Source organism: Rhinolophus ferrumequinum, chromosome 11 (genome assembly GCF_004115265.2).
Source record: "Rhinolophus ferrumequinum isolate MPI-CBG mRhiFer1 chromosome 11, mRhiFer1_v1.p, whole genome shotgun sequence".
Classification (NCBI taxonomy): domain Eukaryota; kingdom Metazoa; phylum Chordata; class Mammalia; order Chiroptera; family Rhinolophidae; genus Rhinolophus; species Rhinolophus ferrumequinum.
Genome location: NC_046294.1, coordinates 43444520 through 43460429, shown reverse-complemented (window position 1 = coordinate 43460429; position 15910 = coordinate 43444520). Strand labels below are relative to the sequence as shown.

Here is a 15910-nt window from a genome sequence, read left to right as displayed (position 1 = left end):
AATATCCAACTTATCCAGCCATCATCTAGTTGACTAATGTCCCAATCAACATCTTGACCACTTACTTCTTTGGCTTTTTAATGTCAATCAACTTTTCAGTTCAGTCAGCCTTTACCTCATGTAGAACCATTCTGCCTATGAGACCTTAAATGCCAACCAGCTACCACGTGGTCATAACCAGCTCTCAGTCTTTCAGAACATGCTCTTCAGCCTCGCCAGACCCCCTGAGCCTGCTCCGATCCACAGGACGCGCCGAGCTTCCCATCATTTCCAGAAGCACTGTCACTGGTGCCCTAATTCCCTCCCCACCACCGATGCCTAACGTTAGGTCAATGTAGCCATTCCAAAGCCATGTTACCTGGGGCTACTTCAGCGATCAGTAACCTCAGAGGCACGCTTCAGTCCTTTGTCTCCTTGCTTCCTGTCTTGTCAGCTTCCTCTTCCAGTGCCCTCGGTGACTATGTAAAATCTTTGCTTCTCTCCTCGATGCCACTTACCCAACGCCTAACCCTCTTGTTATCACCTTCGACTTCGCAAAGGACAAAAGAGACCATAGAGGGCAAACTCCCCCAAAGTTGTATCCCCTCTACCTCCAAACATAACTACATTATACTCATTATACTGATACTTCCCTGACCTTCCATCTCAGAGGAAATGAATGGCTCTTCTGTTTAAGGTCAACAGCTCACTCGAGATCCCACTTCTTTCTACCTTCTCAGCATGCTCACTCCACCACACAACTTCTTCTCCCAAATAAATGTGTGCAAATGTTTTCCACACCTGAAAAAAAGTCTGTCTCCCTTTTTCACTTCTGTCTTTACCTCTCATCCTCAGTCCCCTCATTTTAGCTTTCAGCCCTTCTACTTTGCTGGAATTTCTTTTCAAAGATCACCAGGGACCTCCTGATTCCCAGATCCCAGGGCTTCTCTTCCTTACTCATCCTCTTTCACCTGTGTGGCAATGATAACACTGACCACTTGGAATCTGAAACTGTTAATTTCTGTGTACCACACTCTCCTATTTCTCCTCTGGCCTTTGCTTCTCACTTTCCTTCACTCATCCTCTTCCTCTCTCTCTGCTGAAAATCGTGGTATTTCCCTGGATTCCAGATTTGTCCCCTCTTCTTCACATACTCTTCCAAGGAGATATTACAGTTATCCCAGCGACTCCCACATCTCTGTCCCCAACTCTGACGTTTCTTCTGACTTGCAGACCCGTCCATCAAAACAGACTGTAGACATCTCCTTTTAAATGCCCTACAAGCACCTTAGATTCAACACATCCAAATACAAACCTCACCAACTTCTTTCAGTGTCGTTGCTCCTTCTCCTGGACATCACCCCACCCCTTAAGCCCAACACTTCAACACAACCCTCAACCTCTCCTTTCCTCTTAGCCCCCCATTTAAACCCAAATAACTTTGTATGGGTGTCCAATCCATTGTTAATTTCTAGGATAATGTCTGAATCTGTGACCCAAGACAAGTCACTACAGAATTTCCCAGCTGAGTTGCCTAGTGGAAGACAGGACCATTTCAGCACCTAGGTCCTTTGCACTGTGGGGTTTGGTAAAAAATAAAATGGTACTAACTTACTAACTCAAAAGCAGTGATTTAGGAGTTGGAGTTCTTCTTACCAGCTCTTTGCTGAAAAGGAAAGGGACGCTGGTTTTGCTGCAGACAGCCCAGTTGATGAAATTCTGCACATGCTCGAACTGACGGTTGAGGACCATGATGCCCTGTAACTGCTGTTCCAGCTTCCGCTTTCTCTCATTAGTAATGCCCTGGGTACAGAGACAGAACACAGAGTCCATGATCCTGTTACTGGACTGGAGTCCACCTGCTTGGGAAGTCTGCGGGCCTGTGTGTATCAGTGTGAACACTGACGGATCAGATGAGACCGCACCCCTGACAGGGGACAGCAGAACAGAGTGCTGTCGTGGGCTGCTACGGCATGGAAGACAGGCCGGAGAAGGAGTGGGTAGATTTTGTGGTACAAATACGGAAGGAGTGATAAATGAATGGGAAAATGAATGAATGTCTACATCTCTTGCGTAACTTGATGACGAAGGTGGGTTGTTTCATGACTCTCTTCCAAGGCTATAACCCTGTATAGTTCAAGAAGGCAGTTGCCCTGGAGCCATAACATGGATGGGAGTTTGAACTAATTTTCCAGCCCTTAAGGAGCCACCCTCCCAAAGTTAGACTGGACATTTTAAGACATAGGAAGCAGGAGAGAGCAACGAAAACGATACATCGAAATTCCAGCCTAAGTGGTTTTGAGCTCTGGGACTAGTTTAAGATGTGCCTGGTTTCTGAGCCAGGGAGAGCCAGAACCCATCCGTCTGACCCATCTGCCCGCATTTACCTCCAACTCTTCTATAAGCCCATTGGCCTGTTTGTTCAGCTCATTCATCAGCACCATCTTGGCCATTTTGATCTGGTTTTCCACCTTCCTGTGCTGATGCTTCACCTCAAAAATTCTGTAAACAGGATGGGACATAGCACGGTGAGCCCTTCCCTCCAGGCCTGTGACAGCAAACATAAGATCCAACAACTTGGAGGCCGCCTGTTGAGATCAGGGCTCAGCAGGCATCAAATATAAAGAAACAAGAACCTTCTTCCACCACCCCACCCTTTGTATAACCCACTCGATCTAAGGGGGCCAATGGCCCAACGTTCAACCTGGTTTTCTCTAGGTAACCGCAGATCCACACCCCGGTCAACCCAGCAGCTCACCAGTTCACACGCACTAGAGGCACAACAGAGTGAATACGTATGGGTATAATTTCATGTAATTTGTTGTCTTAAAAAGGAGGATGCTCCACTAATCAGTGCCATGCAGTAAAAAGAGCATAAGCAGAAACAGAAAGTAGACTAGTGGCTGCCAAGAAATGGGGATGTTGGGAGAAGTGGGGAGTGACTGCTAATGTGTACGGGGTTTCTTTTTGGGATGATGAAAATGTTGTAAAAGTAGACAGTAATAATGGTTTTACAACTCTATGAATATACTACAAACCACTGAATTGTAAGTTTAAAAGGAAAATTTTATGGTACGTGAATTATATCTCAGTAAAGTTGTTGAGAGAGAGAGACAGAGACAGAGACAGAGAGAGAGAGAGAGAGAGAGAGAGAGAGAGAGAGAACGTGGGCTTTAAAGTCACACAGTCCTAGCTTCCAAATCCAGCTCAGTCACTGACAAGCTGTATGAACTCAGACAAGTCACCTAACCGCTCTGAACCTCAGTCTCCTCATCAGTAAAATGGAGGTAAACCCTGACCCAAAGAATTGTAATAATTGAACAAAATAATGCCTGTATTATGCCCAATCCAGTGCCTGCCACATGATAAGCTCTCAGTACTTACTAATTCCTCTTCCTAGATAAAATACCAATGATTTCATATCATGTGTAGATTTCTACAGAAAACACTGGGAAAGGAACACCGGAGGGCCGATTACCACTGACCTGTTGCACTCGCAGGATAAACAGCACTCTCTTCCCCAGTTATCTACTCCATGCCCTGTGCTCCAGCACCTACCTTGGCCTATTTCACAGCCAGTTTCAGAAGGCATGCACTTTGGCCCAGACGGACTCTGATCATCCTGACCTAGCTTGGTTCTCACACAGCAAGTGACGAGTGGAAGCACTTGCACCGGCCTGAGACCTCTAAGGGCAGACATATGCCTCCAAGTCACGTGCCCAATATGTGAGGGGACAGAGCATTTCCAGTGCGGACAAGGTGCTAGGCTGTGCTACCTGTCCTCAATTTGCTTTGCAGAAGTCTGCAGACTGGATTTCTTATGAGCCACCTGTGTAGTCACACTTTCCAGAAGCATCCTCTGGTTTTGTAGAACTTCTTCAAGATGTCTGCACCTAGAGGATGAGGCAGAGAAAAAGCTGAGGAGAGATGAGTCTTATTCTGAGCACGCCGGCCACCCCAGAATGCCACCAGTGCACGTCTCAGTCAGGCCGATGACGCCTGGGATTACCTCTAGGGAAAGTCAGAGATACTGCAAGCTCCTGGCCCCAAGAAGCTCTTGGCTTCTCCAGGGAAGCCCCACAACAGGAGCAGAGGAAACTTCAGCCCCGGGATGCAGGTTGGCTTGGGCAGGGAGAGGATTTTGCTGCACTGGGAGCCCAGCACTCTCACAGGAGGGAGTCCAGAGCCCGCCCAGCCCCGTGGGGCAGCCAGCCAGCCCCACCTGTGTTCCTTGTGTTCTACCATGAGGCAGCTGTGGCACGTGAGCACATCACAGGTCTCGCAGAATAGCTTGAGCACTTCCTGTGTGTGAAGAGGACAGTACAAGGCGAAGTCCGCAGAACCACCATTCACTCCTGCCAGACAAGATGGAGAAAGCGGGCTTCTCTCAGCTCAGGAAGACCTCTCAGGTATGCTCCGCGGAGCAGCCCTTGGCCCTCACCGTACACAGGGGAGACACAAAGCTTGGAGGAAAGGTGGTGTGAACAGGAGAGGCTTCTCTCCTGGCACTGAGGTTCCAGGAGCACGAGAAGCAATGTAGCCTTAGCCTGGCTGGATTTGCCCAGCTGTCCCGTCAAGCCCCGGGTGTCCCAGCACCCGCCAGACGCTGAGGAAGGTGCTTGCTACTGCAGCACACGATCTCTTGCAGAAGAATGAATCCTCTGAAACTTAACCTAAACCTCTTCAGTAACCAGGATTTTTGTATGGTGGGGCTGAAACCAGCTCCCCAGCCTTGCCAGGCTCCAGGCCAGACCACATGAATCATTAAATCTGGTTCCTGCGGGTGTGACAAAGGTAAAACCCCTCCCACAGTTCAAGGGCCTTGGAGAAAATCTTTCATAAAGATTGTCATTGAAAACAAAGGGCAATGGATGGACAAGTGGACAGCCCTGCTATAGGCTGTTTAAGTAAGTAACTAAATAGAAGCGAGGTGTGATTGTTCTACATAGAGGTGAAAGTAGGGAACTCATACAGCCTCCGTGATAACTCACAACTATTCCTCCCTGCACCAGCTCACCCACTCCCACCCCCAACAGGGAGAGCCTACAGTGACGTACGCTGTGACCGTGACTCTGGAGGAGTCTTCTTTCCTGTGAGAAAGGCTCTGAGACCACCCCTCCCTCACCTGCAGCTGGGAAACAAGGTCAGAGAGCTGTTCTGCAGGGATTGGACAGATCAGCACGGCTTCAGGGCATGTGAACTGGTGGGAAAAGCGGAGGGAGAACCGATACCTGGAGATCCCTTCTGGGCCCGGGGGAAGAGCGGCCCCCCAGGGACGGGGCCATGCCGGTGCTCCTCCGTGCACGAGCTGCACAGCCAGCGGTTGCAGTAGGTACAGAGGATGTGTGCTGCCCTCTTCTCCTTGCACTCAGAGCAGTTCTGGAAGCAGAGAGGTCTGGAGTTACTGCCAATACCCTTATTTGGGCCTGCCTCTATGAGTGGTAAATGCTCTGGGAACTGTGGCCCTGCAGGGCTGTTCCTCCACTGTTTGGCAGTGTAGTCAATTTTGGAGAGTTGCCTGGGAGTGACATGTGAGGGCTTGTGAAGGAAAGCACCCTTTGTGGCTAAAAGAACAGTGGCCTCAGGAGCTAGTAACACAAGTGCTGCGCTGAAGATGAGGACACCCTAATGAATAAGGCAAGGACCTGCTCTCAAGGCACACAGCCTCCACGAGGTGACAGACGTTCAATGAGTAATAAAGTGGAAGTGATAAAAGGAAGCAAAGGGAGCTTTCCAGGAGTTCAGTCTAGGAGAGGCCAGGGAAGGTTTCATAAAGAAGTGACATTTGAGTTGGATACGGAATGACAAGTAGAAGTTCACCGAGCAGACAAAGAGGAAAACGGGAGAGCACAGGCAGAAGCAGAAAGATCAACATGCCTGCAGAGAGGAGGAACCCACTGATGTGGGGTACACAGAAAGATGATGTGGGAAAAAGCAAGCACAGACCAACTCTCAGAGCCGTGTTTCCACCACTGGGGCTGGCTGGGCCCCAGAGCACCCAGTCTTCTCCTAGTCCAAATGCTCATTCATTTGGTCAGCAATTATCTTGCAGGGCTGGAGAAGAGGACATGTGGAAAAAATTAGCCTGTCTGTGCCTGAATAATACAGGCCACTAAACTGATGTGGATTCTGACAGCTTTCTCCTCACACTGGCATCTGGAAGACTTACGGCGGGGGGGGGGTGGGGGGGGGGGTGGGGAAAGGAGAAATGCAAGATTTACTAATTAAACTGTGAATGCCTGAGGGTAGAAAACATGGGACTCTGTCTCCCCGTCACCCAGCACAGGGCCTACCACATGCAAAGTACTCCATTTTCATTTCCCCAACTCAAGTATTTTGATTCTCTTCTGGAGAGAAGGAGGGAAGGGAAGGAGGGAAGGATGGAAAGAAGGAGGGATGGAGGGAGGGCGGGAGGGAGGATGATGAGGTAAATTGACAGAGGAGTAATAAGTTGGATGGAGTGATGAATAGAGAGACGGACTTACGGACAGGAGCACTACAAATCTGTGAAAAGGATCAACTGCTTCTTTGCTTGTTCTGACTTACCCTGGCCATCGTGGATTGCCCAGCAGAAAAGCAGTGCAGAAAGAAATGTTCAGTTACATCCCTGGCAAGGTATACTTGCTTACACCCCGGACAGGAGATGAACTCTAGGAGGGGGACAGAAAGATAGCAGAATCAGGGCAACATGGCAAAATGATACATAACGTAAGGTCCAGACACGAAGATTTCTAATACACAACACCAAGGTATGTGCCAATGCCACTTATGCCAAAATGAGCTATGTTTGATGCCATAGCCTGCACTTAACCATCCAGGTACTCTGAACGTGACCATCACATTAGGGGTCTGCTGCACAGACCTTTTCACATCCTGGTCTGTGCCTGATCCTACCTTCCTTCTCCGCCCCACAAGCCATGCTATTGCAGAGAGCCGTGCTCTCGTTCTGATAATCAGGTGCCTTCTTGTTGCTCCCAGTCCTCTATCCACAGCCCTGAAAACCCAGCTCTCACTATTGGCTAAGCTTCAGTGGGGCGCTTTAGGCCAGCGCACAGTTCCAGCCATGAAAGTTACCTCAGAGCAGAATTACTTTAAAGATCTCAAAGACTAGAGCTTCCAAAAGGCCCTAGCCAGAGAAAGGCAAGGCCTCCATGCCTGCTCATCTAGTAGGTAATTTTCTCTTGTTACAGCCAATGCCAATCGGTCTGCCCCTGGGGCTCAGAGAGCTTTCGTTGGGCCTCCTCACCCAGCCCATGCGGGGTGTATCACAAACATGTATGTTTCACCTGTGAACGTGAAATCTTGTCTTACCCTCTCTCCCTGGAGAAATCAACGGTCTCCAATACGTTCCTCTGCATGGGGGGCTCCTGAACAAAAGTGGCATCAGACTGCCACCCAGAGACTGTAGTGACCTTCAGGCCCACCCCAAGAGCCATCAGCCCGCTGGTGCAAGGAAATGAGCCTCCTGAGCAGGAATGGGTACCTGTGCCCAGGAATGAGAACGGCATGGAAAGGGGCTGCCGACGGCCGTGAGTGCTGCAGTCCCATCACAGGCTTCTCTGCCTTGTATCGTTGGAACGACACAGTAGCCATTGCTCTAGACTCGCGCTCAAACACCAGTTTACCACCCATGACCTTGACTGGACAAGTCCCTTCATCTCATTTTACTCCTCTGTGCCCCAGATTCTGCATATGTCAGAGAGAAAGGGCAAATAAGAGTTGCTGTGGGGATTAAATTAGATAATACTTGAGAAAGCACATGATCCTCCATGAATGTTGACTTTGAATTCAAAAGATTTTTCATATCCTATTCATGGTAATAACCTCAATTATCAACTCTCCCAGGTGATGAAAGTCAGATAGTCTGAGAGATAGACTGAAGAAACGGCCACAAATTCTTCCCCTCTGTGCATCCATGCCCTTGCAATCCTAACCATTAAAAGGTAGAGTCTGTTCTCCATCCTTTTTTTAAATTATTATTTCAGTTATAGTTGATGTTCAATATTATTTTATATTAGTTGCAGGTGCACAGCATAGTGGTCAGACATTTATATAATTTATGTGGTGATCCTCCAATTAGTCTAGTACCCACCTGGCACTCTATACAGTTGTTGCAACATTACTGACTATATTCTCTATGCTGTACTTTACTTCTCCAAGACTATTTTGTAACTACTAATTTGTATTTCTTAATCCCTTCACCTTTTTTCACCCAGCTACCCAAACTCTTCCCCTCCTGCCAGCCATCAGTTTGTTCTCTGTATCTATGCGTCTGTTTCTGTTTTGTTTGTTTATTTTGTTCTTTAGATTCCACATATAAGTGAGACCATATGGTATTTGTCTTTCTCAGCCTGACTTATTTCACTTAGCATAGTGAAGTAAGGTCCATCCATGTTGTCGCAAATGATAAGATTTCAATAGATGACTGGATAAAGAAGATGTGGCATACATATATACAATGGAATACTACTCGGCCATAAAAAAGAATGTTTTCCACCCTTTAAAGCTAGGCTGGCCTCATGACCTGCTTTGGCCAACAGAATGCAGCAAAAGTGACCCTGAACAAGTTCTAAGCCTAGACCTCAAGTGGCTTTGTATGATTGCTCTTGGAACGGTAAGACTGCCATGTGAATAAGCTCCGGTTAGATTGCTGGAAGGTGAGAGACCAGCAGAGAATGGCCTCAGGTGTGTCAGGTGTCCCACCTGAAGCCATCAGAAGCCAGTTAGCCCCAAGTGACCCACCAGCTGAACACAGACACAGGCGTCAGCACAGCTGAGATTGGCCAGCCCGGCCCAGAGGAACCCAGACCAACCTGCCGACCTGCAGAATCCTAAATGAAACCGTTCAGTTGTTGTTTTAACCACTAAGTGTTGGAGTGCTTTATTATGCAGCAAACGCTAACGGATAGATGCTGAGTAAATCAAAAGCCACAAATTATGCAGAATAATAGTTTAACACTCTTCCTCCCCTCACCCCCCTCCCCACCAAAACAAACCTCCCCCAACCTTCAAAGAGCCATGGACGTTAATGACAGAACTAGATCTGGAATCTCCTGGATACTCTCCTGCCTGTCAAGAACAGTGGCTACAGGTGGAGAAGGACGCTCTCCACAGGTGGCAGCATCCAGGGGAATCAGGTAACTGTTCCTCCCTTCCACTTGGCTCGCCCTGGGGAGACCCTCCTCATCTACCCCTAGGTCAGAAATGCTGCTCTAATGGTTGAAAATAACTTCCACAAGGCTCCCAACTCCCTGGTACCAGATGCCCACACATTAGTCATAGTAACACAGCCTCATCCGCATCATGAAAAAAGAGAAATAACTGACTAGGTCAGAGAAGGCCCCGTCACATCCTCTACCTCCCTTGGTCTTCAAGGCACAGATCCTCAGCTTGGTGCTCAAGGCCTTTTCACGCTCGCCTTACTTCTCTCCAGTCACATCCCTAGCTTCACCTGCCACACACCTATGTCCTTGCCACGCCAAATATCTCTGCTACCTGCCGAACACACCAAACCTTTGCATAACTCTGTGTGTGTGAAATGCTGCTCCCTCTCCCTGAAATACTCTTTCTTGTTCCCCTCCTTTTCAGATAAAAATTCCTATTCACCCTTTCAAACCTGTTCCAAATGTCTGCCTTTGAGAAGCAAGGTTCATTTCCCTCGGGATGAGTTAATTACCCCCTCTTCTGGTACCCCCACAGCACCCTGAACCTTCTTTTAATATAACAAATATCACATTGCATTTTAACTATCTGTTCATATGTCTGCCTACAAAAATGATCCACAATTGCTGTTAAAACATATTATTGCATGATTTTTAGACAATAATGTTTAGACAATAATGTTTCTTTTGGATTTGAGTATTCCATGTGTATTCCTTGCACTCATAGCCACTGAAAGTAACAAGAAGCCATCTGGAAGTTTTCAGGGTGATGGAAAACAAAAGCCAACCCAAGATGAGAAAGGAATCATCTCTGAGGAATCAGCAGAGGTGTGGGGCTCGGGAAAGGCTCTGAACTGGGAGATTTGGGTTCCAGGCCCAGGGCTGGCACTACCAACCACCTCACGTAAGTGACCCCCTTTGTCTGAACCTTACTTTCTACATCATTAAATTGAGGGGAAGGGAATAGCCGGGGAAGTATGGATTATCCAATCCTCTTCGTCTGCCTACTGCAGCCGGGCTTCAGACATATCCCCTGGGCAAGATGGGAAAGCACAGGCAGCCCAACAGGGACCTGGCCGTGACCCTTGTCAGAAAGTCAGGGGACAGGCTATGGCAAGGGGAGGCCTGGATCTGAAGGCTCGTCCTGTCTGAAGTGGGGCTGCTGCGGCTGACAGCAAAGACGCAGAACCATGGCCGGGGTGCGAGCAGGTCCCAGGGAGGCTCTGGGGCCCAGAATGGACAGAGAGGACATGTGATCTCTTTGTGTCACAACAACCTTGTTCTTATCCTCCCTCAGAAGGTCCCTAACCCCATCAAGCTGTGTCAACCTTGAGCTTTTTAAAGATAATTCCCCATTTTTCAACGAGGCTACCAAAACAACAAAAAATTTTTAAGACAGCTGGAATACATGAACTCTTAGGGCTGTGGAGGTATCTAAAATACCCAAACATCTACTTACAATATTTAACATCAATATACAGTTATAGTAGTTATTAATGTATATTTAAATCACATATTACATACATTATTTAGATATATTGCTTTTTTTCTATTTGAATTATTCAAGCAACAGCCTTGAGCTTTTATTTCATAGACAGGAACATCAATTCTGAGAAATGTAGAGCCAGGGCCCAAAGGCCACACAACCGTCCCTGGAGGAGGTGGGGCTTCTGCTTCCAGAATAAAGAAGTCACCGCCACGAGAGGTCATCCTGAGGACCTAGGGGCCTGGTAGAGGGGCTCTGAAAGCCAAGAATGTTCAGTCCGTCTGTCACAAGAGGGAGCATTTCTGGTCCCCAGGAGGCGTGGGGCAAATTTCTCTTCTACCACCACTTCCTGTACCAGGGACTTTACATGTATTCTCTCATTTAATCATCGAGCCATCTGTGAGAGGTAGGCATTGTCCCCACTTCACAGTTGTAGAAACTGAGGCTCCAAGGAGTTGTCACCCATCAAAGATCATACAAAGCAGGGGCAGAAGTACAATTGAAACCCAAGTCTGTCTGTCTTTAAAACCCAGCCCTTTCCACTTTGCTATATACTTCTTTAATTCAAGTGTAAATAAACAAGGTAATTTTAATTAACTAAATAATTTGACTTTATGAAAATATTCCATAATAATGATCAGACTCTAATGATGACAAAACTAGCTCTGGACCTGGAAATCCAGAAGGAACTGAAAGCCAACCCCTGCTGTACTTAAAGCTTTAAGAAATATCACCTTTGAGAAAAGGCAAGTGGGGCAGTTTTTCTGCTTGGAGAAAATAAATCTGGGGGCAGTTTCATTCTACAGACTGGTGGTTCCCAAACTTTGTTACATATCTGAATCATCAGGCACTGTTAAACATCCTGATGTCCAGTCCACATCCCATATCAATTAAATCAGAGTTTCAGGACATGGGATCCAGATATCAGTACTTTTAAAAATTCCCCAGATGATCACAATGTACAACCAAGTTTGAGGGCCAGTGCCTTAGAGAGAGCACCCCCCTGCCCTGTGTCTGAGCCTGATAGCTTTGTCCCCTGTATCATGCAGCTAAGAGAGGCGGGCTCACCCAGTTTTACAGAGCCTCCAAAAAGTTAAAGACTCTGAATGCCGCTCTGATATATTTCCCGTCTGGCAGAGGAGTGCAGATGCCCAACATACAGAAAGGTATCCTGATACCTAGGTACCCTGGGCGGGTGGTGGTGAGTTGGCAGACATATTTTGCCTCCCCTAACTCCCAGCTGTACCTCCCCTAACTCTCACTGCACTGAAGGACCCATGGGCAGGCTTAGGGTGCAGCCTGAGGTTTGGCCCCACAAGACTGCAGCTGGGGCCTGGACAGAGTGCTCACCCGGGATCAAGGAGGCAGCAAGGAAGGGGACCGAGACTGGGTAGTCCACCCTCAGACATAACCGGCAGAGACAAGGCAACCTGGGTACCTGGGGGCTGGGGTGGGAGAGAAATCCCAGAGTTCTCCGAAACTAGCATTGGGTCAGCTCAGCCCACCAGGAGGGATACATATCCCCCAGGCGCATAAGCCTGAGCTCAGTGCTAAGCAACCATCTGAGGGGAAGAAGCCCGTCGTTCTTCAGCTCCTGTCCAGGACTCCAGGAAACTTGGCAGCTGGGGCCCAAGCTCTGACTCCAACGGAGCAGTGGCACGCTCTGAAGCAGCCTCATGCTCTTCTGCCAGCTCTCACCTATAGAACCAAAGCTGGACAGACCTAGTTTTCAGACCTAGCTTTTCTCACTGCTCATCTAGCCAATCCCCTCACCATAAGGATGGTATCATGGAGACCCAGAGAGAGGGAGGCACTGAGCTAAAAACCACAGAGCCCTTATAAAGCACAGGTGGTACCCTGAACCACTGAGCAATTCTTGATTACCTCTAGAGTCACATGTGAGACATTCTACCTCCCTATGCCCATCAGACACTACATAAGGAGAAAAAGACATTCAGGGTGTATGCTCTGCTGGGCTGACCATCCTCACTAACGATTCCTGTCCTCCCAGCCAAGGGCAGCTCCCGGGTGCTGGGCATCAGCTCAGGTCCCTACCACACAAGCCCCTGAAGCCTTCCTCTAGCCTACAGCTCAGAGCAGCACCACCTTTGAGAAACACATTGTCCCCACTCCCCAGATACCCAGTCCCTTCTAGAAAGATAGATTTTGATCCTAAGCTGACTGCTGCTCCTGCCCCTGGCTGCCAGTAGGCTTACCTGTGGCCCCTGCTGCCCTGTGATTAGAGCAATACCTGGGAGAGAAGTCAGAAGAGCGACAGGTGAGACCAGCACAGGTCCCAGAGGATGGTGCTTACCAAGCGCCCAGGAACACCCACCCTGCATGCTGCAGCCAGCTGGGCCGCAGGCCTAAGCCTCGGGGACCTAGGTCCTGCGCAGGGTGGGGGGAGCAGCCTGGATCCTCTCCTCCTTTCTCTGATGCATCCTCAGCCAAGGCTGCATTTCTCCAGCTCACCTGAGATGCTGCTGCAAGAAAGGGCTTGGTTGACTCCTCCTGTTCCTGTTTATCTCGAAGGCTCTGCAGCAGTTTTCCCAAACTGAACAGCAAGAGGGAGACCTCAAAGAGGCGACTCTCTTCCTAGCTGCATCTCCTTCCTAATCCTCTGGGTGCCTTGGAATAGAAGCTCAGAAGGAAGAAAACGAGATTTTCAACTTTCAGGAACTAGCTCTGTCGCTCTCTGCTCAGCTCAGGAGGCCATCACTCTCAGCCTTTTAGGACTCGATCCAAAAAAAATCCTTCAGCCCTCCATGTTCCCCAAAATGACAATGCTCATGTGTGGCTGGAACCTGCCCGGATCCGGCAGCTCATTTAAATAGAGCTCATCAAAACAACAGTGTTGGTGGAGAAGTGAGTAGCTGCAGGGCCCTGGGGACCCCCTGTTTATACGTAGGAAGAATGATGCAATCTGTGTATCAAAATAGCAATCCAGAATGGAATAACAGGCTCACGCAGCAGCGGTGCCTGCACAGCCAGAGCTCAAGTTGACACACTCTGTCAGCCCCACACTGCTGCAGCACGCAGATGCCAGGCACACACTCTCACGGAATCATTCTGAAAATCAGCAGGAGCCCGAGCTATCCCTCCATGCCCCCGACACTGAAGGAGGGTGTTGGGGGGAGAGGGAGGACTTCAACAGACATTAAAAATCTGTCTCCTACACACTCACCTGCTCCTGCCACTTCACCTGAAGTCCTAATCCTGTGACGTCACAGTCAGTTGCCATAGTGACCAATTGTCCGTCACAAGTGGAGGATTAGGACTTCAGATGGAGAAGACACACATTTTATGATGCACAAAGGTCCTGGGAGGGATCCCTTGGCAGCTAACTCCACCCCCCAGGGAGATACAGTCATACACAAGCAGGGAGAAAAAAAGGGAAGGAGTAACAGGATCAAGAGCGAGGAAGGACATCAGGATGGGGCAAGACTACAAGTATAGGATAACTGCAAAAGTAGAAGACAGGAAAATTTCAAAAGCACAGAGAGGAAGTGGCAGGAAATGAGCCTAGAAAGATTGGCAGGAGAGTAAGCTCCTGAAGGACCCTGAATGCTAAGCTAAGGAGCTTGACCTTTATCCTAAAAAGCAAATGCAGCCCAAAAAGGTTCTGAAGAGAGACCTAGGTAGGTTTTATGATTGATTGGAGACGGGTGTCAGAGAAGAGGCTTGGGCAGTCGAGCATTTATGGGATCCCGAATCAGGGTAGAAATGGAAAGAAAAGGACAAAAGAGTCGTTTCAAAGAGAACAGACAGGATGTGACCAAAATAGAGTGTTGGGGGGAGTGGTGATGTGTCAAGAAAAAGGAGTCAAGGGGTGGCCGGATGGCTCAGTTGGGTAGAGCGAGCTCTTAACAACAAGGTTGCCGGTTCAATTCCTGCCTGGGATGGTGGGCTGCGCCCCCTGCAAAGATTGAGACAGTGACTGGACTCGGAGCTGAGCTGCACCCTCCACAATTAGATTGAAGGACAACAACTTGGAGCTGATGGGCCCTGGAGAAACACACTGTTCCCCAATTTTAAAAACTTACACACAAAAAAATAAATAAATAAAAGAAAGAAAAAAGAAAAAGGAGTCAAATGAATGGGTGGGCTGTCCTGAACAGAAAGGTAACAGGCGGAGGAAGAGGGCAGTTGCCAAATCCCATCTTATCTGTGTCCTCCTTTCTCTGGCATCCACAGCCTCTGAAGGTCAGGCTTTATCCTACCTTGCTGGACCAGGATTCACAAATCTGGAGGGTTTGTTAGAAATCCCAAATCGACCAAATCCACATCTCTCAGGTGTGGGTGTGGGACTAGGAATCTATGCTTCTATCAAGTTTCACAAATAATTCTTAGGCATCCAGACCAGCACTGGTTCAAGGACCAGTAATCTAGAACCAACTGCAGTAGCCTCCTAGCAGGTTTTCCTGCATCCAGTCTTGTCTCCTCCAAGGCAGAATGACTTTTTAACAATACAGATTCGATCATATTCCACTGACCAAAAACCTTCAGTGGTTCTCCACTGTCTACTGAATAGCTTACATTGATCGGGATCCTTCATAATCTGGCCCTAACTTTCCCTTCCAGAGTTCCCACTTCTCCCCTTCAAGCAATCCTATATTCCAGCCAAAATGGCCTCCCCTCCGTGTGCCTCCTTCCTAACACTCTTCCTGCAACTCCCTGACAGAGTTTTCTGGCCCTGCCTGGCTGCTGCACAGCTATTCCTACTTGATGCCACCCACAGGTTTAAATCCACCCAATTCCCCAGGCAGAGCCTAAGAAGGGGGTCAGAAAACTACAGTGCACCTGTTTTTGTAAATAAGTTTTATTGGAATAGTCATGCCTATTAATTTCCATATTGTTTATGGTTGTTTTTGTGCTGCAGTGGAAGAGTTCAGTAGTTGTAAGAGAGCCTGTATGACGCGCAAAACCAAAAGTATTTATTATGTAGCCCTTTACCGAAAAAGTTGGCTGACTCCTGGCCTAAAGCAACAGCTACTTAAATTATTCTAGCCTTGCCCTTTGGAGTTCAATTCTGGTAATGGGGATCCTGCTTCTTCCCAAATCATCCCACATCTCTATGTGCTCTAGTTCTGATAACTGGGTCCCATTTGAGCTGGGCCTTCAGTTGGGGGTAGGATGTTACTAACAAGGAAAGGGCATTTCAGGAGTAGGGGACATCATAAACAGAGGCTTACAGATGTCAAAATGTGAGGTCTCTTAGGGAAAGATTGGCAAAGCTAGATCACGTAGAGGAATGACAGGAGATGAGGCTCTGAAATTAGTTTGG

At 48.3% G+C, this 15910-nt stretch overlaps 1 protein-coding gene across 3 annotated transcripts in view; it reads right to left on the bottom strand.

Annotated features, from left to right (window-relative positions):
- Positions 1–13832, bottom strand: part of TRIM66 (tripartite motif containing 66) — a 35884-nt gene extending 22052 nt beyond the window's left edge. The window contains exons 1-7 of one of the 3 annotated variants that reach the window (XM_033120097.1): positions 13811–13832; positions 6526–6629; positions 5211–5358; positions 4202–4334; positions 3756–3872; positions 2367–2481; positions 1636–1782 (exon numbers count right to left, since the gene is read on the bottom strand). In XM_033120097.1, the coding sequence (XP_032975988.1) occupies positions 1636–1782; positions 2367–2481; positions 3756–3872; positions 4202–4334; positions 5211–5358; positions 6526–6534 (669 nt within the window). In that variant the 5' untranslated portion in view covers positions 6535–6629; positions 13811–13832. Of the gene's footprint in view, positions 1–1635; positions 1783–2366; positions 2482–3755; positions 3873–4201; positions 4335–5210; positions 5359–6525; positions 6630–12940; positions 13014–13098; positions 13637–13810 lie in introns of those variants that run through there. The other 2 variants (XM_033120096.1, XM_033120095.1) reach the window with 2 other exon arrangements.
- Between the last annotated feature and the right edge of the window lie 2078 nt (positions 13833–15910).